Below are 21,810 nucleotides of genomic sequence, written 5' to 3' on the forward strand. Positions count from 1 at the left end.
TCAATGCCCCACCTCACCCTGGTCCCTCCGAGGACCTTCCACACCTCTGCTCAGATGCTGAATGGCAGCAAAATACTCATATCCCAGGTACAGCTTGGTGTCCATCTTAGGGGGGATTCTTAAAAGCCCACGGGCAGTGTCCGTAAACAGCAGATCCTTCCCATGAGGAGAGCCAAAGAGCTGGAAGTGTGCTGATCTGTCTTTTCCAAAATGTTCCTATTCAAAGGATAAAAGAAGCCGTGAAGCAGGGAGGCTGACATCAAGGGGTAAAGACAAAACAAACCCCAAATCAGACAAGGAAAACGGAAAGAGAAAATATGAGAGCCCGAGGGTGAAGACACTGGTCAAGGCCCTCCGAAGTCCCTGGGGCTCACGGTGTTCTCGGTATCTCTCCAGGGTTGGCTTCACTCAAATCCCTGCTTGTCTGCCTGTGCATCCTGGCAAAACTGCCAAGAGTATCCCTGGACCAGAATGAAAGGGCATGGGGCGGCCATGTGGCAGGCAGCTGCCCCTCTCATGCTGAGCTGCTTCATTTCTGGCAATCTAAATGCCCCAAGGCAGTGGGTGTGGTACGCTTCATCGTGGGACAGCTGGTGACCCAGCACCAGGCCACTGCAGCTGGGGTCAGGAGTCCAGGGCTCCTCTCCTACCCCCAGGCCTGCCACTGAAGGGCCAGCTATGGGACTTCAAGCAGCGCCTTCCCCAAAGGGCTGTTTGCCTGTAAAGTCCAGCTGACTGGCCCAGAACCATTCCTGGCTGATGGTGGCAGCTGCCCACACAGTCTCTGAGACCCCTGTCTGCCTCTGCATGAAATGGCACCTGCTACTCTCCCTGGCACTTCCTGCCCTGCCCACATCTGCTGCTCCTGCCCTGGCACCTGCTGCCCCTGCACACTTCTTTGGGATGCACAGAGCTTCTCAGGGCTCAGGAATCTTCCCAGACATCCCTGCAAATAATTTGCCCTTCTCTCCTTTGCAAAGAACACAATCCATGTCCCCAAGATTGTACCAATTCCATCTGGTGATAATTTCTACATGTACTTATTGTCTCCAACACTCGTGAGGACTGGAGGGCAGGGCTTTCTCTAGTTCATCTCTGCATCCCCCAATGCTGAGTAGAGAGCACTAAGAGACAGGATGTGGTGATGAGTGGGGGCTGGCTGGGAGACACTGCACCAATGCAGGAGGCAGAGGATGCTCACGCCCACAGTACCTGCCTCTGAGTGAAGTCAGGACGGCAGGATCACATGCCAACATTTCATGGGGGAGGTGGCATCTGTGCTGCATCCTTAAGGACCAGTTTAGAAATGAAAAGAATGACATGGGGTGATGACGAGCCTCTGCAGAGTCTTTGGCTGGAGGCCTTGTGGGTTGGTGATTCCAGACAAAGGTTTTATGGCCTCTGCTGTCTCTAAGATATACAGACTGAGGGGCTCATCAGTGAAGTGGATGATGTATGGTGTGGTTCCTGCTGTGTCCTAGAGTGGCAAGAAGATAGAGAAGGAAAGTCCCCTCAATCCAAGCAGGGACCACAAAGCAGCACAGGACGACGGTGCACGGGCATACCTGTGCCTGGTTCAGAAGCTCCCAGATCAAGTCCTCCTTGCCACCCACACTCCGGGCCATGACGGCGTGAGCAGGGACTCGGGCCATGGGGCAGCCCTTGTACTGGTCCACGGGCTTCCGGGTGTTGTCCGGGCAGAGCAGCTCATATTTAAGCCTTTCAGCCGGGTCTGGCAGGCTCTCTGGGGGAGGGAAAGGCCCACTGAGCTGAGTACAGGCAGAAGCCGTGAGCTGTGGCTTCCTACTGCTCAATGAATCACAAAATATTTGACCTGAAGAGGAATGAGAGAGAATCTTTTCCGAACACATTTTATACAAACAAGGGACCTGAGCCTTGAGAGATGAAATGACAGGTTTGCGATGTCATTTCCAGTTAGCCACAGGGCTGCGAAGCATGCCTGGCCCTGGGCCCCTCCACGGCCTGGCATTCCCCGTGGCTCTGCTAGTATGAATGGTGACAGCTAACATTTCCCACATTTCCCGAGCAATCCCAACACACCCAAGCCTGTGCTAAAGGCTCTCTGTACAGTTTTATTTAATCGTCACAACAACTAGGGGAGGCCGGTAATATGATTATCCCATTCTAGAGATGAGGAAACCGAGGCTCAAAGAGTTGAGGTAACTTGTTAAAGTCTCAGCCAGTCTGGAGCTGACAGGCCACCACACTGGGACAAACCAGGTCCCCACTGAGTGGCAACATTCCCCTGGGAGAGAGCCCTGGTGGGAAGAGATGGCAGGAGGGTTGAGGGATGGGAGGAGGAGGAGGCTGGGGTCCACTCAGAGCACACTGCAGGTACAAATGGGGACAAGAAAATCCAGTGAGGAAAACTGGCTCTTGGGTTTCCCATTGTCTGGGTGTTAGGAGGTCTTTGGGGTTGGCAAAATCTCATATTAAAAGAGGAGTGCAATTAGAGTTCTGTGAAGAGTTACAATTTTAATTAGGTGTGTCATGGAGAAAATAAATCTGAAAATATTACAGCAAAAGAAAAATTTTAAAGAGATTTAGTAATGTTATAATTAAATTAAAAGAATCAATTTGATCTAATGGCTTCAAAAAGAAACTTCACCTCGTTTACTCTAGGGCCTAACGGCGGCAGTAGCAGATCTTTGCTTGCCACTAACTCTCATTTTCACTCTAAAACCCAGAATATAGTCTCTAAAAAGATTCTCCTTTAAAGGCAGTAACAGAGCTCATATAGTATAGGACAAGGGATTCTGGGCAAAGGTAAATTGGAGCGGGTCTGGGGCAACCTGTTGTTTCCAGAAAGTGGGAATGTTTTCAAATACTTAAGGGTGTTAGAAGATGGGCTAGTGCATAAATGGTAATTTGAGCATCCAAAGGGAAATAACAATTACTACTATTTGGAACAACTTGCTTCTGGGAGATGAAATCCACACGTGACCCCACTAATTAGAATTATTGGTAATAAGATGTGTAAAACTGCCAGAATGTTAACCAGGTCAATAGACAATAATGAGGGGACAATGGATTGTGAATGGCTGAACAAAGGAACAAAGGACACTCAAAGCACATTTCATGTTATGGAAAGACACTGGGTTGAAAGGAACTAGGGTCCCTGCAAAAGTGAGGACTTAAAATTCTCCTTGAGGTTACAGAAGAAGTTTATTATTACAAAAAGGAGTTTAACTCCGTGGATGTGGACTTAGGTTTTAAACATGGTGAATGGTACAATTGTGTTCTGTGCCTGATAGAATTTAATTTATGATAAAACCTAAAACCTGTAACCTCAGCTTGTCTGAAATACTATCTTTTCTTTGTTTCTGGTAAGTTGTCCAAAACTCTGGAAAGTTTTGTTTTTTTAATTTTTAAAATATAGAAAGAAAGAAGAAATACACGTGTGCCCATGGTAACAATATTTATGTATCAGATTTAATTCTTTGTGCTAGTAAGTTCTGAAACCATGACAGTAATTTGTGTTTGCTTAAGGAGTCTGAAGCATTTAGGAGACGTTTACAATGAAGTAATGAAGTTGTAAGTTCGGGAGAACCTGACTAAATTTGAAATCGATATTTCAAAGACCAAGAAAAAATGTGTTTAGTAGCTTTATAGACTGAACAAATTGACCACTATACAAAGAAACAATAACAGAAGTATTCTTTACACAAAAATCCTCCTGTGGTATTAAATATCCCGACATCTCTAGATCTAGGGAAACTTTCAGGAAAGAACCAGTCGTTCTGGCTAGAGTGGGGCCCTGCATGATTCTTTGTGGAGCACTTACCAAACACAGTCATGTGCCTCACAAAACACACGTCCCCAACACCGTCCTCCAGACACCTGCAACAGGAAAGCCACAATCAGGCCTTTTATAACTGACAAGGGGCTCCTGCCCCTCCCTCGAGCAGCCCCTCTGAGGATCTGCCCGGACCACTGGCTCCTGAGCTTTGACCAGTTTCCCAGGCAGCTCGTGGGAGGGATGGTGCAAGAGGAGGATGCTCATGTCCCCCTTCGATGGTGGCAAAAAGCAACAGGTTTTTCTTTGTTTTTTTTAAGTAAAAGTTTAAAGCCTTTTAGAGGGAGGATAAAGACTTTGGATAGCCTCAGATTCCCAGCTAGTTTCACTTTGGTTTTGAGCACTAGCCATTTTTCTCACAGAGAATAAGAAGAGATGCCTGCAGGGGCTGCAAGGGAGGTGGGGAGAGGCAGGCACAGAGATGCTCCGACAGAAAGACCCAGGCCAGGAGCCCAGGTCTAGTGTGCGTGGATCCCAGAGTCTCAGAGACGGGTCTGTCCCCTGCACCCTCCCCGCAGGAGAAAAGAGGGGCCCCCACCAAGAATATCACTCTTCAGGATGGTTAGAAGTGAGGGAAGGCCCCGGGTTTCACACTGACATTCGGGGTGGCCCCGGGCAGGCCTGTCCCTCCCTGGGCCTTTGAGGGTGATGGCCTCACTCAGTTGAAAGCGCCCGAGTAGCCGAAGTACGGTTCCTGGGAGGAGCAGGCACACTCGTGTTCCCCTTTGCCCACACACAGGTGACACAGGCTGGGGAACTTCTTCCCATCCGCGCAGGGGACACAGCTGCTCGCGAAGAACTGGGCCGCAGCTGCTCAACACAGAGAAACGGCCCTCAGGGCCTGTGCTGGCTGAGGCCGCTGCGCTGTGCTAGTGTGAGTAAAGCAGCTCCATGTGGGAGCCCCTGAGTCTTGCCAGCCTGTCCTGAGAAAGTGGGTGTTCCCGAGAGAGTGGATGCCCTGCATGTTCAGGCACCACACTCGTGGGGGCTAACGTTCGAGCCCTTGAGAATGCTCCCCCAGCTTGTCCGCTCCAAGGGTGAAAGGTGCTGCTCTAAAATGAAACCAAGACTGCAGGCCCAGCACCACTCACCTCTGTTAACTCGCCCACATGGAGGCTCTAGAGGGGCTGTGCGGGACTCTAACTGAACACAGCAGGGGCACTCACAGGTCAATCAATCCCTGCTGGCCCTTCCTTGACACAGTCCCACCCACCCATGCTTCCTCTTCTGCATCCAGAGGCTGAGATGGTTCAGGGGGCTCCTCCTCTGGGGACCCACAGGAGGAAGTTGAGATCACTTGCCTGGTGAGGTTGGGGCCATGCCAACAGCCACTGCCTAACTGCCCAGACAGACCTCCAGCAGCATCTGTCACTAAGGCAGATGTGGCAAAATGTGGACCCAGAGCTGTGGCCCAGGCTGAAACACCCCATCCCATCCCAGCAACCCCTTAGCACAATCCCAGTTGAAACATGAATGCTGCAGAGGTTAGCAGGGCTCACAAAGATGCACTTTTGCAGAAAGGTTTGGCTGACACCTCTCAAAGACTGAAAACACACACTAGGGTCTCCTTGGCGCATCATAACTGACAAAGAAGACCCAGAGCATGCACAGAAATCACAGTTCTGTTCCCCTCATCCCTTCCTTGCATATGTCCCGAGCTCTTCCCTAAGACACTGAGGCCTGACTGCTGGCAGTATGGCTGTCATCCCATGTGAGCCCTCCTGGGAAGCTGGAAGAGACTTCCCCTTTCTTGGCTGGCCCCAAGGATGGCCTTTGGCCTGGCCAAGCTGCTGGGATTACCATGAGTGTGGGGCTGTTAGGGGCTTAGAGAGATGGATGCACATTTTCTGCCAGCGCCCACGTGTTGCTGGTACAGCAAACACAGACAGAGCATGTTTTATGCAAGTTGTCCTCCCCAATCCCGGAGTTCATGAAACATGTAAAATTGACAGTGACTGTAAGACCCCGATATGACCCATGTGGGCAAGTGGAGTAGAGCCCTGCCTGAGGGTACTCCCACCCCCAGCCAGCTTACCTTCTCTAGGAGAGTCTGAGGGGAGAAGCATCCCAATGGGGACGTTCCACCCAGCAGACCATCCCAGGCCTGTGTGGCAGGACTTCTTGCCTCGGAGCTGGTTCAGCTGGAAGTCACTGCCCTTCTTCACCATGGCCACAGCATAAAATTGGGTTTGCAGATCTTTAAAGGGCACAGAAAAAGGAAGGGCCAATGGAAGATGCTATATCATCACTACTAATATTCTAGAATGTGTGCCTGGGGAACTTTGGGGTATCCTAGGACCTGCACCATCCCCTGGTTAGCAGGCAGAAAAAGAGAATGAAAAAAAGCCTTGATGGACAGGACAATGAGAGCTGTCCCTTTTCAAGGGAATAAACACCAGCTCCTTTTCTGCAGCCCCTCCAAGCTAGGGGGGGAGAGATGAGCCCAAGGGTTTCAGTATTACAGGCCCTGCAGGGCATTCTTAGGGAGAGCTGCAGCTCCCTCCTTATTGTAATGATACTGTTTCTCACCAAGGGCTTTTCTACCTTCTCTGCTTCTCTGGTCAGCAGCCAGACACTAAGATGAAGGTGTGGGAAGGATACAGGGGCCTCCCCAGGATTTTGCCAAGGCCCTGCAAGTTGTAGTCAACTCGGGGCAGGCTGTGCTTACACACACTGATGACAGTAATGGAGATGTATAGGAAGGAGGCCAAAGCCACATCCTTAGGCTCCCCACAAACCTCTCCTCACAACAGACACAGGCCCCATGTTCTGTCGCACTTGCAGGGAAATATCATGAGACAAGGTTGTCGGAGCTCCTGTGTGTCTCCAGAGATGAACCTCTCATTGGTGCAACCCCACTGGGTTGGTGATGGACTCAGGGCAGCATTTCTCTGACAGGCCCTAGATACCCCCACATCCAGCAGCACCAATAGCATTTCTATCACAATGCACCAAGTTCACAGCTTCCCAGAGAGAGCCAGTACCCCAGCCCCTCATGGATCAGCTACAGTGACAGCCTCAATCAATCCAAAGAGCTTCAACAACTTTGTTTCCGGCCACTGTAACACTGACAGACACCCTGCATCCCTTCATGGCTGCAGCATCAGGACAGAAACCCGGGTCCCCAGGGAGAACTCACTGTCTTTGGACCCATAGAACTCCGCCACGACAGGCTTCAGGTTATAGGGGGCCAGGCCTGCCTCAAACACCAAACCTCCATCGATGGTAACGGCATCCGCTTCATTAGCCTGAAAGAGAAGAGACCAGACCACAGTGAAGCCTTCTCCTCCAAGGGAGACTCATCTCAACCCTCTTCCCAGAACACCTGCCCCATGACACCTGCACGGCTCAGACCTCCCTCACCTCCCTCGTGTTTTTGCTCAAATGTCACTTTCTTAGTGAGGCCTTCCCTGACCATACTCTTAAAACCACCAACTCCTGCATTCTAGAGGCCCCTCTGTTTTCCTCTTAGACCTCATCACCGACAAACTGTTTGTTGTCTGTCCTCCCCTGTAGACTGTAAGCTCCATGAGGGTGGGACCCGTCTGTTTTATTCCCTGCAGAATCCCAGCACCTACAAGAGCACCTGGCACAATCAAGTTTTGCTGGAGAAGTGAATGAAAGAATCTTAGAATATTTCCATCCATAAGAAGTCACTTTACTCACTTCCAGATCTGGATTCCACTAACGCGACCCTCTTCAGGGATCTGTTGGCTGAGGAGTCCTTCTTTCCTGTGACAAGCAGCAACCTCCCACCTCGTCTCAGGAATGAGGTTGGACCATTTGCCTACATGTCACAGATATCATTCTTTTTATTCACTTTTTAATTGATATTTAAAGTAACTTGGGTTTTTTGAACTTAGTGCTGTGTTTCTGAATACTTCCCTTTTTCCTCATCCAGTTTTTTCTTAGAAATATCTTACAATATATATTTGTATCTCTATATACATGCGTGTGTGTGCATGTGTGTATGCACACACATTTTAGTTGATTTCATGTATCAGAAACCAACTCAAATCAGCTTAAGGAAAGGGGGGGATTTAGTGTAAAGGTGAAAAGACAAGAAGGCCACTTGGCCTTGAAAACTCCTTCAAGGTCTGAGGCAAGGGTTTTGGTCCATCTCTGTGGATCCTGACTGTGGGTTCCAGCTTGTTCTTGCTCTTCCCCCCCATTTATAAGCATCTCTTCCCTTCCTGACTGCCTCCTCTTCAAGGTGCAATAAATATCAGATGTGAAGGCAACAGTCTTATAGACCAGCTCCAGCATTGCACAGGGTAACAAATCTCTTCATATAAAGAGAAAAATAAAGTTTGTGTACATTTCCGACCTTACTGAATATTTACAAATCATTTTCCAGAAGCAATGTTCAAATTAATAATGTCAATAACAATGCATAGCAATTTTGCTGCAAACCTATTAGCAAGAAATGCTGTCATTTATGAAATGTTATTACGTTACTAGATATAAACTGTTACTTTAAGAATGGTTTTATTTGCATTTATTTGATTATTTAAAAGGATGAGCACTTTCCCTTTATTTGTTTATTGGTTGTAATTTCTTTTCTGTGAGTGGTTTATAGCTTGTTATTCTCATAAATTTGAATGGAGTCTTTATATAGTTTTTATAGTATGCTATTTTGCCATAGCTGATGTGATTACATAGTTTTGTAGGCCTACAGCCTTTTTTCTACTTTTCTTTGTACATATTTAAATTTTTTACACTTCCAAATTTACCTGCTTTTGTAATTATTTTGTTATGTCTATCTCTTTTAATCAAGTTAAGTCAAACAGGGAGTTTATTCTGATGAATGGACTAGAATCTCATTTGATTTTTTTTTCCAATTGGCCACCCAGTTGTCCATCTAAAGAATCCTTTCTCAGTCATTTGTTTTTACAGTTTACCTTATCATCTAAATAATACCTACCTACCTAAATTCACATATATATCTTACCTAAATTTAGTAAGCCTAGTGCTTTAATAACCTAATATTGTACGTGTATCATTGTTTGCATCTCTACCATATACTGTAGGTAATTAGATAGATGGATAAACATATAGAAAGCTGGCAATATGTCTGAATTTTCTTTTCTTTCTGGGCTTTTACATCTCCATCAATACCCTGTTCTTTGTAACACCATTACTTAAATGTGTTACATTATCAGGTAGGGCTCAGCCACTTCCTTGCTACTTTTTCTCTATTTTATATTCTTCTGTGCCTTTCCTTAAGAATTTTATAATTTTATTGATTCTTTAAAAAAAAGAACTGTATTTTTGAATTAAATTACACTAAATAAATTTATGAACTAGCCTTTGGAGAATATGAAATTATATGATATTTAGTCTTCCCTTCTAGGGATATGTGCTGGTTTGAAACTGTTATGGAACCCAGAAGAGTGACGACCTTTTAATCCAACTTGTTGGGTGGAACCTCTTGATTGAATATTTCCATGGAGATGTGACCTACTCAACTGTGGGTGGGTCCTTTGATTAAATTATTTCCATGGAGGTGTTACCCTGCCCATTCAGGGTGAGTCTTAATTAGACCACTGGAGTCTTTTAAGAGAGCTCATGGAGAGAAGGAGCTCAGAGAAGCTGAGAGAGACATTTTGGAGAGAAGCTAAGAGCCAACACAGACTTATATGCTTGGAGATGCTGGGAGATGCAGACAGAAGGGAGATGCTAAGCTAAGAGATGAAGCCAAGTTTGCCCAGACAAAGCTAAGAGAGCACCCCCAGAAGCTTAGAGAGAAACACCCTGGGAGAACAAGCAAGGATGCACAGGAGGTGAGAGAGACAGGCTAAGAAACACAGAAGCCCAGAGACATTCTGGAGGAAGCCATTTTGAAACACAACTCAAGAGCAAAGGACCAGCAGACACCAGCCACGTGCCTTCCCAGTTGACAGAGGTGGTCTGGACGCCATTGGCCATTCTTCAGTGAAGGTATCCTCGTGTTGATGCCTTAGTTCAGACACTTTTATGGCTTTATAGCTGTAAATTTGTAACCTAATAAATGCCCTTTATAAAAGGCAATCCATTTCTGTTATTTTGTATAATTGCAGCAATAGCAAACTGGAACAAGATATGACCTGTTTTCATTTATTAATAATATTGTTCATTTGTCACAAAAGTTTAGTATTTCAGTTGAAACAGTCCTATACATCTCTCATTTTTTCCTGAAATATTTTTCTTTTTCTTTTTAGTATAAATATGAACCCAATTTGGAGCTACTTTTTCCCCAACTGATGACTGTTGATGTATAGAAATGGCATTAATTGTGATATATTTTCCTTTTACCAAATTAATTCATTCATTAAAAATAATTATAGCCATTCATTTCGCCTATTTCCATTTCACTTTCTAGGTATACAATCATCTGACAATATTGATAATTTGTTTCATTCCCATATGCATTTTATATCTTATTGCAATTTTGGAAAATTCCAAAAACAATGTTAAATAATAATAGTGATACTGGAGCTTCTTGTTTATTTCTGAGTCTTTACAGATTTCTTTCATTGTAATGTCAGCTTTGCTTTAACACAGTATTTTCACTGAGATGGAATCCTTCTCTATTATTTGTTTATCATTGTTAATATCAGCATCACCATCATTATTGCTATCATTGGATGTTAGCATCTATATATTTTTTCTATACTTGGAGACCTGTACTTTCAGGTCTTTAGCTTGTTTCTCTCTTGTTTTTTTGTTTTGTTTTGTTTTTGTTTTTTTGTTTTTGTTGTTGTTTTTAATGTATTAGAGAAGTTGTAGGTTTACAAAAAAAATCATACAGAACAGAGTTCCCAAATAGCCCCCCTCCCCACCCACCACCTTTAGCTTGTTTCTTTCACCTCTCAAGCATGGTCTGGTTCCTGTGGGAAGAGGACTGTTCTGAAGCAATAAACAATAGCAGGTACCTAAAAATAAAGAGAAATTATGGATTTTCTTCTTACTGCGATGGATTTGATGCACTCAAAGTAGGAGGTCCTCTTCACACAGGCAACAAGGGGACCATCCACTGGAACAACTTTTTTCATATTGTCACGGAAACTGGTACACTTACTGTCCTCTTGATCTGACATGGTGCACCATCTCACAGTATTCTCAGGGACAGCCTGACACAGCCCTACAGAGAGCAAGAGTATAAGGAACCCAGAGGTAAGCACTCACCTGTCTCTGCTGGCAGAAGAGGTTAAAGGTAGTAGTAGAAACATATTGGATTGGCTGAATGGCTCACATGAATTCTCAGGGCCCATTTCTCTGCTTTTGCTCTATCATTTAGATTAAAAAGCAAAAGGCATCTTCAACAAATGGTGCTAGGAAACTGGATCTCCATTTGAAAATTAAAAAAAAAAAAAAAAAATAGGAGGAACCCCTATCTCACACCATGTACAAAGATCAACTCAAAATGGATAAAAGATCTGAATATAAGAGTTAGAACTATCAAAATCCTAGAAGAAAATGTAGAAAAGCATCTTTGGGACCTCGTGTTAGTCAATGATTTCTTAGATTTTAAACCCAAAGCACAAGCAACAAAAGAAAAACATAGATAAATGGGACCTCATCAAAATTTGAAACTTTTGTACCTCAAGGGACTTTATAATGAAAGTAACACAACAACCTACACAATGGGAAAAAATAATTGGAAACCTCAAATCCAATAAAGGTTTAAGATCCAGAATATACAAATAAATCCTTCAATTATAAAAAAAAAAAAAAACAATTTAAAAACGGGCAAAAGACTTGAATAGACATCTCTCCAAAGAAGATATACAAAAGGGCAGAAAGCACATGAAAAGATGCTCAGCATCATTATTCATCAGGGAAATGCAAATTAAAACTATAATTAGATATCATCTCACACCCATTAGAATGGATGCTATTAACAAAAAAAGAAAAGAAAAGAAAAGTGTTGGAGAGGATGTGGAGAAAAAGGAACACTCATTCATTGCTGGTGGCAAAGTAAAATGGCCACTGTGGAAGACAGTTTGGCAGTTCCTCAGAAAACTTAGTATAGAACTACCATATGACCCAGCAATCCCACTACTAGGTATAGAATTTGAAAGCAGGGTCTCAAACAGATATTTGTGCACCAATGTTCAAAGCAGCATTATTGACAATTGCCAAAAGATGGAAGCAACCTAAGTGTCCATCAGCTGATGAATGGATGAACAAAATGTGGTATGTACATACAATGGAATATTATTCTGTATACAAAGGAATGAAGTCCTGATAGAGGCAACAACATGGATGAATTTTGAAGGCATTATGTTGAATGAGATAAGCCAGATGCAAAAGGACAAATATTGTATGTCTCACTGGTTTGAAACAATTAGGATAAGCAAACTCCTAGAGTCAGAACCTGGAATATAGGTTACCAGGGGATGGGTTGGGGATAGGGAATGGGAAGCTAAGGCTTAAAATGCACAGGGTTCCTATTTGGAGCAATGGAAATGTTGAGGCAATGGATGGTGGTGATGGTAACACAACATTATGAAGACAATTAACAGTACTGAAATATATATCTGAATGAATACGATTAAAAGGGAAATGTTAACTAGTGAAAGGGGAATGATAATCTAACAAGCACAGATAAGATACGGAGCGTAATCTTAATGATATGGGAATGCTCAGGAATGACTATGGTTTGTTAATTTTCCTGGGGTATGGGGGAACATACTGGAAATAATGTAGTTATTTTAGGTTATTTGTTTTTCTTATTCCTTTGTTTTGTTTTGTTAGAATTTTTTTAATTTTTTGATAAATAAAGTATAAAAAAGGGGAATGTTAGATTGTATATATGATAACAGAATAAAATTATTTTAAAAATCCATTGAACTACACTAGGCAAACAGGGAACTTTTAATTAATAGCACAATTATTAAATTGTGCTATCATTGATTGTAACAAATGTTCCACACTGTTCTGGTTTGCTAAGGCTGCCACTATGCAAAATACCAGAAATGGATTGGCTTTTATAAAGGGAATTTATTAGGTTACATATTTACAGTTCTTGGGCCATAAAAGTGTCCAAACTAAGGCTTCAACAAGAGGATCCATTTACTGAAGAAAAGTTGATGGTGTCCTCTGTCAGCTGGGACGGCACATGGCTGGTGTCTACTGGTTCTTTGCTCCTGAGTTCTGGTTTCAAAATGGCTTTCTCCAAAATGTCTCTGGGCTTCTGTCTCTCTTAGCTTCTCTCTCTCAGCCTCTGTGCACCCTTGCTTGTTCTCCCAGGGTATTTCCCTCTAAGCATCTGGGGGTCCTCTCTTAGCTTCTCTGGGGCAAACTCTGGGCTTCATCTCTTAACTTAGCATCTCCAAACATCTTTCATTCTGCATCTCCAAGCATCTGTTCTCTTAAGGACTCCACTGAACCAATCAAGATGACCTCCATGGAAATAATCTAATCAAAAGATTCCATCCATAATAAGTCTGCACTCACAAGATTGGATTTTTGTGGGGAACATAATAGATTCAAACCAGCACACACACCAATGCCAGGTATTGGTGACAGGGTGGTATATGTGAGTCCTGTGTTTTATGCATGATTGTTCTGTAAACCTACAACTTCTCTAATCAAAAAATAAAAAATTAAAAAAGTCAACAGCATCCTCAAAAAGTTAAATATAGGATTAGCATATGACCCAGGAACTCCACTCCTAAAGTTGAAACTCCACCCAAAAGAATTAAAAACAGGGAACAAATATTTGTACACTCATTTTCATAACAACACTCATCAAAATAGACAAAAGGTGGAAACAATTCAAGTTTCCATCAACAGATGAATGGATAAACAAAATACGGTATATCCATACAATGGAATATTATTCAGCCATAAAAAGGAATGAAACACTGATACATGCTACAACATGGATGTAGCTGGAAGATATCATGTTGAGGAAATAAGCCAGGCACAAAAGGACAAATACTGCATAATCTCACTGATATGAAATATCTAGAATAGGTAAATTCATAGAGATGGAAAAGAAATCAGTGGTTACCAGGTGCTGGGAGAGGAGGAAATGGAAACTGACTACTTAATGGGTACAGGATTCTGTTACGAGGTGATGCAGATGCTTTGGAATGAAAGAGAGGTGGTGGTTGCACAACCTTGTGAATATGCTAAATACTTCTGAATTGTACACTTTAATATGGTTAATTCTATGTTATATGAATTTTACCTAGGGAAAAAGAAACCTATGAGAAGGAAGTTTAGGGCCTAGCAATTCAATCTAAACGTACCTGGAACTAACTGCTGAACACTGAAATTAAGTGCCTATTTCACTGGCTTTTTAAGCTGTAGATGTTAGTACAGAGCGCATTCCAAAGGCAAAATGCTATTTACAGATTTGTAGTATCTGGGCAAAAGGTTATTTTAAATGAACTCTAGAATATGAAAATTATAGCAAAAACAAGTACATTTTTAATATATATTTTTTAATTAAGATTGTTCACATATCGTACAACTCTCCAAAGATCCAAAGTGTACAATCAATTGCCCATGGCACCACCATACAACTGTGCATCCATCACCACAATTGATTTTTTTCCCAATTTTTGGAACATTTTCATTACTCCAGAAAAGAAATAAAGACAAAAAAAAGGAAACTCAAATTCTCCCATACCCCTAACTACCCCCTCCTCCATTATTGATTCATAGTTTTGGTACAGTACATTTGTTACTGTTGATGAAAGAATGTTAAAATACTACTAACTGTAGTATATAGTTTGCAATAGGTATATATATTTTTTCCTATATGCCTCTTTATTATTAATTTCTAGTTATAGTGTCATACATTTTACATTTGTTCCAGTTCATGAGAGAGATTTCTAATATTTGTGTAGCTAATCATGGACATTGTCCACCACAAGATTCACTGTTTTATATATTTCCATCTTTTAACCTCCAACTTTCCTTTTGGTGACATATGTGATTCTGAGCTTACCCTTTCCACCACCTTCACACACCTTTCAGCACTGTTAGTTATTCTCACAATGTGCTACCATCACCTCTGTCCATTTCCAAATGTTTTAAGTTCACCCTAGTTGAACATTCTGCTCCTAATAAGCAACTGCTCCCCATTCTTTAGCCTCATTCTATATTCTGGTAACTTATGTTTCATGTCTGTGAGTTTACATATTATAATTAGGTCATATCAGTGAGACCCTGCAATATTTGCCTTTATGTGTCTGTCTTATTTCACTCAGTATAGTGCCCTCAAGTTTTCTTCATCAACCCCTTTCTTTTAAGATGGTTTTGTTCACACACCATACATACCATCCTAAAGTAAACAATCATTGGTTCCCTGTATAGTCACGTATGTATGTATTCAGCACTATCGCCACTATCTATATAAGGACATCTCCATTTTTTCCACAAAGAAGGAGGAACAGTCAAAGAAGGCAGAGAGAAAGAAAAAGAAAAGAGAAAGAGAGAGAGAAAAAAAACAAAACAAAACATGACAGCTAGAAAGCAACAAAAGGAAAGACAGCATTAACCCAAAGTATAATAAAAAGTCAGACAACATCACAATGCCAGGAGTCCATACTCATCCCCTACCCGCCACCTCATCTGCATTTAGCTTTGGTATATTGCCTTTGTTATATTAAAAGAAGCATAATACAATGTTTCCAACTAATTATAGTTTCTAGTTTGCATTGATTGTATTTCCCACCCTATTTTTAACACCTTACAATGTTGACATTCATTTGTTCTGCCTCATGTAGAAACATATTTGTAACTTTTATTACAATTGTTGAGCACCCCAGGTTTTCCTGAGTTACACAGTCCCAGTCTTTATCCTTCGTCTTTTGTTCTGGTGTCCCACATGATCCCAACCTTCCTCTTTCAACCATGCTCACAGTCATCTTTGTTCAGTGTCCTTACATTGCTGTGCTACTATCTCCCAAAATTGTTTTCCAAACCTCTCACTCCTGTCTTTTCCTTTCTGTCTGCAGTGCTTCCTTTAGTGTTTCCTGTAGAGCAGGTATCTTGTTCATAAACTCTGTCATTGTCTGCTTGTCTGAGAATATTTAAAGCTCTCCCTCATATTTGAAGGACAGTTTTGCCAGATATAGGATTCTCGGTTGGTGGTTTTTCTTTTTCAGTATCTTAAATATATCATACCACTTCCTTCTTGCCTCCATGGTTTCTACTGAGAAATCCGCACATAGTCTTATCAAGCTTCCTTTGTATGTGATGGATCACTTTTCTCTTGCAGCTTTCAGGATTGTCTCTTTCTCTTTGATGTTTGATAATCTGATTATTAAGTGTGTTGGTGTAGGCCTATTCGGATCTATTCTGTTAGGGGTATGCTGCGCTTCTTGGATCTGTAATTTTATGTCTTTCATAAGAGATGGGAAATTTTCATTGATTATTTCCTCTATTATTGCTTCTGCCCCTTTTCCTTTCTCTGCTCCTTCTGGGACACCCATGACACACATTCCTGCTTTTCATTTTGCCCTTATGTTCCTGGAGATGTTGCTTGTATTTTTCCGTTCTTTTCTCTATCTGTTCTTTTGTGTGTGGGCTTTCAGATGCCTTGTTCTCCAGTTCCTGAGTGTTTTCTTCTGCCTCTTGAGATCTGCTGTTGTATGTTTCCATTGTGTCTTTCATCTCTTGTGTTGTGTCTTTCATTTCCATAGATTCTGCCAGTTGTTTTTTCGGACTTTCAATTTCTACCTTATGGACACCCAGTGTTTTCATTATATGGTGTATCTCTTTTACTGTATCTTCTCTAAACTTTTTGAATTGACTTGTATTAGTTGTTTAAATTCCTGTATCTCACTTGAAGTGAAAGTTTGTTCCTTTGACTGGGCCATAACTTTGTTTTTCTTAATGTAGGTTGTAGTTTTCTATTGTCCAGGCATGGTTTCCTTGGTTATCCCTATCAGGTTTTCCCAGACCAAAACGGGCTCCAGTCCCAGAAGGAAGAACTATTCACTATCCGGTTTCTCTGAGAGTGTGTCTTAGAAAACTGGTACACCCTGTGAGGCCTCAGGTCACTGTGCTTTTCTGCCCAGCAGGTGGTGCCTGTCAGCCTGTAACTCCAGACTGGTCTAAGGAGGTGTGGCCTGTGACTGTTTTCCCCCAGGCTCTGGGGTCTGGTTCTGAATGGAAGGCAGGTAGTAGAGCTGAGCTCTTTCCTCTTTCCTCTTAGGGAAGATAGACCCCCTAGGGAGAGGTCATTAGCATTTGAATGGTCTCTCTCTGCCTGTGCTGTCTCCACCCTTGTCTGGGTCAGAGCACTGGGAACTGAAAATGGCTGAGGCTTTCTCCACTGAGCCGAAACAGGTACAGAAAGCCCCCTTCAGGGCCAGTCTGCAGCCATCCTCTGGCTCTCCAAGGTCAGTCATCACCCAAAGCCTCTGTCTGCTTGTTGGGGATTCATAGCTTGTATCGAGCAGTCCATGTTTGTTAATTTAAAACCCCAGCTGGAGCTCAGCTGAGCTGTATTTGTTTGTTTGGAGAGAGCTGCTCTCTAGCACCAGGAGGCTTTGCAGCTCAGGCCATGGGGGGATGGGGCACCCCACTTGGATCCACAGTTTTTACTTACAGACTTTACACTGCAATATTGGGCATTCCTCCCAATTCAGGTTGGTGTATGATGAGTGGATGGTCACATTTGTCCCCCCACAGTTATTCCGGATTATTTACTAGTTGTTCCTGGTTGTTTATTAGTTGTTCCAGGGGGACTAACTAGCTTCCGTTCCTCTCTATGCTGCCATCTTAGATCCACAACTACCAGTCAGCACACCAAGTACATGACCTTTGTCTAATCTTCATAACTGTCCTGCCAGTTAAGTATTATTGTTCCTGTTTTGTTGACAAGATTTTTTTTAGATGTCAGGGATATTAAATAACTTGAGATGAGGAAGCTAATATTTGAACCACACAGTTACAGGAGCTGCCTATAAGTAAGAAAAGAAATGGGAAAGGAGATGCCAAGTCACCTTTGACAGAATCCCATGCCAAAGACAGGGAGTGACAAATGAAGACCCTGAACATTATTTGAAAAAGCCTCTGAGAGCAGCAGCCCAGGGTAAGAAGAACCAGTCTGGAATTATATAGTCACATACCCAAGTGCACACTAGAAATGCTTGGAGCAATAATTTACATTTGCACTTTGATTTCAAAACATATTTATTTTATTTGCTAGTATAGATTGTAAGAACATTTTGTACATAGATATGACTGGTAATAGTAGAGACAATACAACTCTATGAATGAAAATAGCTCTGTAAATAGGTTAATTTATATAAACAACTACTATATATAACTGCAGTTTTTTCAGGTTTTTAGAAAATGGTATGCTTTTACTGGTAAGGTCCATGTGAAAGTCTGTATTTTCAGGCACCACTATGCTTATGCTCAAATGATTAAAACTGATTAAAACTCTAATTTTTTAAAAAAATGTGAATGTAAAATAGGATGAAGGAAGTTTGCATTGTTAATGCAAAAGCTAAAGTCTTGACAGAAACATGGTATTAAAACAGAGAACTTTACAAATGCAAACAACAACAACAACAACAACGAAAGCCGAAGGCAAAATGGACTTCTGCTTCTACCAATGAAAGAGGATTTGCCTTGGGACTTGCCCTAGCATTATAAAAAACAAACAAACAAACAAAATAACTGGGGAAAAAAAGTGAAAAAAAAAAAGGTAAAAAAAAGTTTTAAAATGCGGGACAACAGGAAGTACAGAACTGTAATCTCTGAGAGAAGAGAAACAAAAAGGTGACACCTAATATCACCCCAGCTTTCTGCTTGGACACAATTTCCAAATGACACTGAGGAGAAAACCAAAGAGAGCATAACTGTCTCACTAAACTGAAGAGACAAACTTCAGAGTTTGGTGAGGATTCGGCAACTAGAATTTGCAGGGGATAGTACCAAAGTGGAGGGAACTGCAAAAAGAGAGAAAAACAGATCCAGAAATATGCACACCCTTGAGATTCTGGCTGAATATCAATTTGAACATTATAAAGGCCAGAGAAATAACAACTGCCAGGGAAAGAAAATTTAGTGAGGAGCTTAAACCAAACATTTTTCAGAGCTCAAATGGAGTCAGAAATCATTTGAGTTCTCATAATCCAGAATGGAGAAAATCTCATTGAATAGACGGTGCATTTACTAAAGATCCCAGAGGTAGGCTAAACCAGCCCCAGAAGAAAGGGTATTTTAGATACAGCCTAAATATCTTGAAAACTAGTCTTGAAAGGATTAAGCTGATCCACAGGTAATACAACTAACTGTGGAAACAAAAAGCCTGAGACTTGTTAAATGAATATGACAAAATCCAGTACCCAACAAAACTACTATACAAATGAAGAAGCATGAAAACATAAACCATAACCGGGAGGAAAATCAGTCGGTAGAAAGAGACCCAGAAATGAAAGAGATGATGGAATTAAAGAAAATTACTTTAAAACATCAATTTCTAAAGATTGTAAGTATGCTCAGGGATTTAAAGAAAAATATGAACAGAGGAATAGATAAATGTAAGATATCAAAAGAACCAAAATGAATTCCTAGAGATGAAAAACGCTTTTTCTGAAATGAAAATGTCACTGGATGAGATTAAAAATATGTGAATAAATATTTGGACAGAATTTTTCCAAATGATATGAAAACAACCAGAGTGGGGGTGGGGTGGGAGAAAATAGGCACAGAGAAACAAAGAAGAAAAATATCACAGAAACTACACAAGCCATAGACAAAGGAATGATTTTAAGTTCTAAACAGAAAATAGCCTGTCAACATAGAACTCTATACACAATGAAAATAATTTTCAAAAATTAAGGCAAAAATAGACTTTTTCAGACAAATGTTGAGAGAATTTAGTATCAGCAAACTTGTACTACAGTAAACTGGTGAACTCCATCAAACACTCAAGAAAGAAATAATACTAATGCTACACAAACTATTTTTAAGAAAAAAACTCCTAACTCATTTTCTAAGGCCAGCGTTAACCTGACACCAAATTCAAACAAAAATGTTACAAGAAAAGAAACTACAGCTAAATATTCCCCATATACATAGACACAAAAATCCTTTACAAAATATTAACAAATCAAATTCAGCAAAGAAAATTAAATACATGAACACACACACACAAATAGATCACAAAAGAAGATAAGCAAATGGCCAATATGAACATGAAAAGATACTCATTTGTCGTCAGAGAAATGCAAATTAAACCACAGTGAGATACCACCACATGCCTATTAGAATGACTAAATGGAAAAAGACTGACAACACCAGCACGTGGAACAACTAAAATTCTCATACATTGCTGGTGGGTGTGTAAAATACTTCAACTATCTGAAAAAGTTTGGTATTTTTAAATCAATTTAAACCTACACTTCATTATCATCCACCAATTCTATTTCTAGACATTTATCCAAAAGAAATGAAAACATATGTCCACACAAAGACTTCTGCACTAATGTTCACAGTAGCTTTAGTTATAAAAGAGCTCAAATCTAGAAAGAATCCAAATGTCCATCAGCAAGTGAAGGAGTAAACAAACTGTGGTTTTGCAATACAATGGTATATTCCTCAGCAATAAAAAAGAATGAACTATGATGTGTGCAACAATATAGATAAATCTCAAAACAATTATGCTGAGTGACAGAAGCCAGACACAAAAAAAGACTGTGTATGATTCCACTTATGCACCTAGAAAAGGCAAAGTAATCTACAGCGAAAGAAAGTGGGATTGATTGGGAAGGAGTAGGAGAGAAGCTTAGGGATGCTGGAAATGATTGTGGTGTGGTTACACGGAGGACTATTTTTGTCAAAATTCATTGAACTATATGTATACTTAAGATAGGTACATTTTATTGTGTGTAAATTATACTTCAATACAAACGATTTTCAAGAGAGCAAAGCTGGAGGGAGTCAAGTAACCTAGACTAGGCCAATCATTAATAACACCCTAAGACTGGCCATGTGACATTTTCAAGAAGGGGCAATCAGAGTTCACTGTGAAGATTCTGAACTGATCCTGGCAGGGAAAATCTGCTGGTGGCCACGTGCTCACTGCATGGAGAAACTCTTAGGCCCCAGAAGAACAAGAGGTTGGAGGTAGAGAACAAGGTGGAGGAGCAAAGTGTCTGAAACCTTGGGCTCCTGCAGGGCCTTCCAGCTAGTTTGATTGGGTTTCTGTCATTTGCCACCAAAAGACTTCTTGTTGGACTAGAACACTTTGATGAAAGCATGTCCCAGACGCCTACCTGGTCCAGCAGCCAAGAGGGAGGGAATGTGGGACAGGGGGTGGAGAGGATCAGCTCTTGCCTCTGGTTTGTAAACACGGAGCAGACTGGGGAATTGGACTTTTGGTCAGCACCTGCCTTTGCCAGGAAAGGAGAAGGATAATACGAACCCTGTTCAAGGAAGCATTTGGGAAGGACACCTGAGGGACTGCACTCCAAGTTTCCTTGTGAGAGAAGCTGGACCATGCTGTGCTTTACCTTTCTGGCCTCTCCCAGCCCCAGCAGAGCTCACCGTGTGGCCCCATGTGGCAGTCCTGTGCCATGAAACAGCCACCATGGTACTCCCCACCCCTCGTGCCCTCTCCTCCTGCCCTGCCCTGGTTACCCCCTTTCCCCATGAAGATGCCCTACCCCAGAAATCATTTATGACGGCCTGAACCAAGGCTGGATAGAACAGTTTTGTGCCAGGAAGGGCTCTTGACATGCATGAACTCATTGACTTCACACCAGTACATTCCACACAGTTACCCAGATAGGGGGCCTGGAGGAGTCCCTTCTCTCCTGAGACTGTTTTCTTCACTGTAAATGGAATAACCCTTAGGTCAGAAAACATTTTCTGTAAAAGGGCAGATAGTAAATATTTGAGGCTTTGCAGTCCATACAATCTGTGGTAATTATTCAACTCTGCAGTTGTAGCCCAAAAACAGCCATAGGAGATATAAATGAGCACGATTATATTCAGAAAAATTTTATTTGTGGACACTAAAATTTGAATTT

At 41.9% G+C, this 21,810-nt stretch overlaps 1 protein-coding gene across 1 annotated transcript in view; it reads right to left on the reverse strand.

Annotated features, from left to right (window-relative positions):
* LOC119540620 (inhibitor of carbonic anhydrase-like) overlaps window positions 1-21,810 on the reverse strand; it is a 47,497-nt gene that overhangs the window by 25,073 nt on the left and 614 nt on the right. The window contains 7 exon segments of the mRNA XM_037844659.1: window positions 13-216; window positions 1,566-1,744; window positions 3,806-3,861; window positions 4,480-4,627; window positions 5,853-6,014; window positions 6,957-7,065; window positions 10,768-10,940. Coding sequence (XP_037700587.1) covers window positions 13-216; window positions 1,566-1,744; window positions 3,806-3,861; window positions 4,480-4,627; window positions 5,853-6,014; window positions 6,957-7,065; window positions 10,768-10,940 — 1,031 coding nt within the window.

This window comes from Choloepus didactylus, chromosome 1 (assembly GCF_015220235.1).
Source record: "Choloepus didactylus isolate mChoDid1 chromosome 1, mChoDid1.pri, whole genome shotgun sequence".
Taxonomy (NCBI): domain Eukaryota; kingdom Metazoa; phylum Chordata; class Mammalia; order Pilosa; family Megalonychidae; genus Choloepus; species Choloepus didactylus.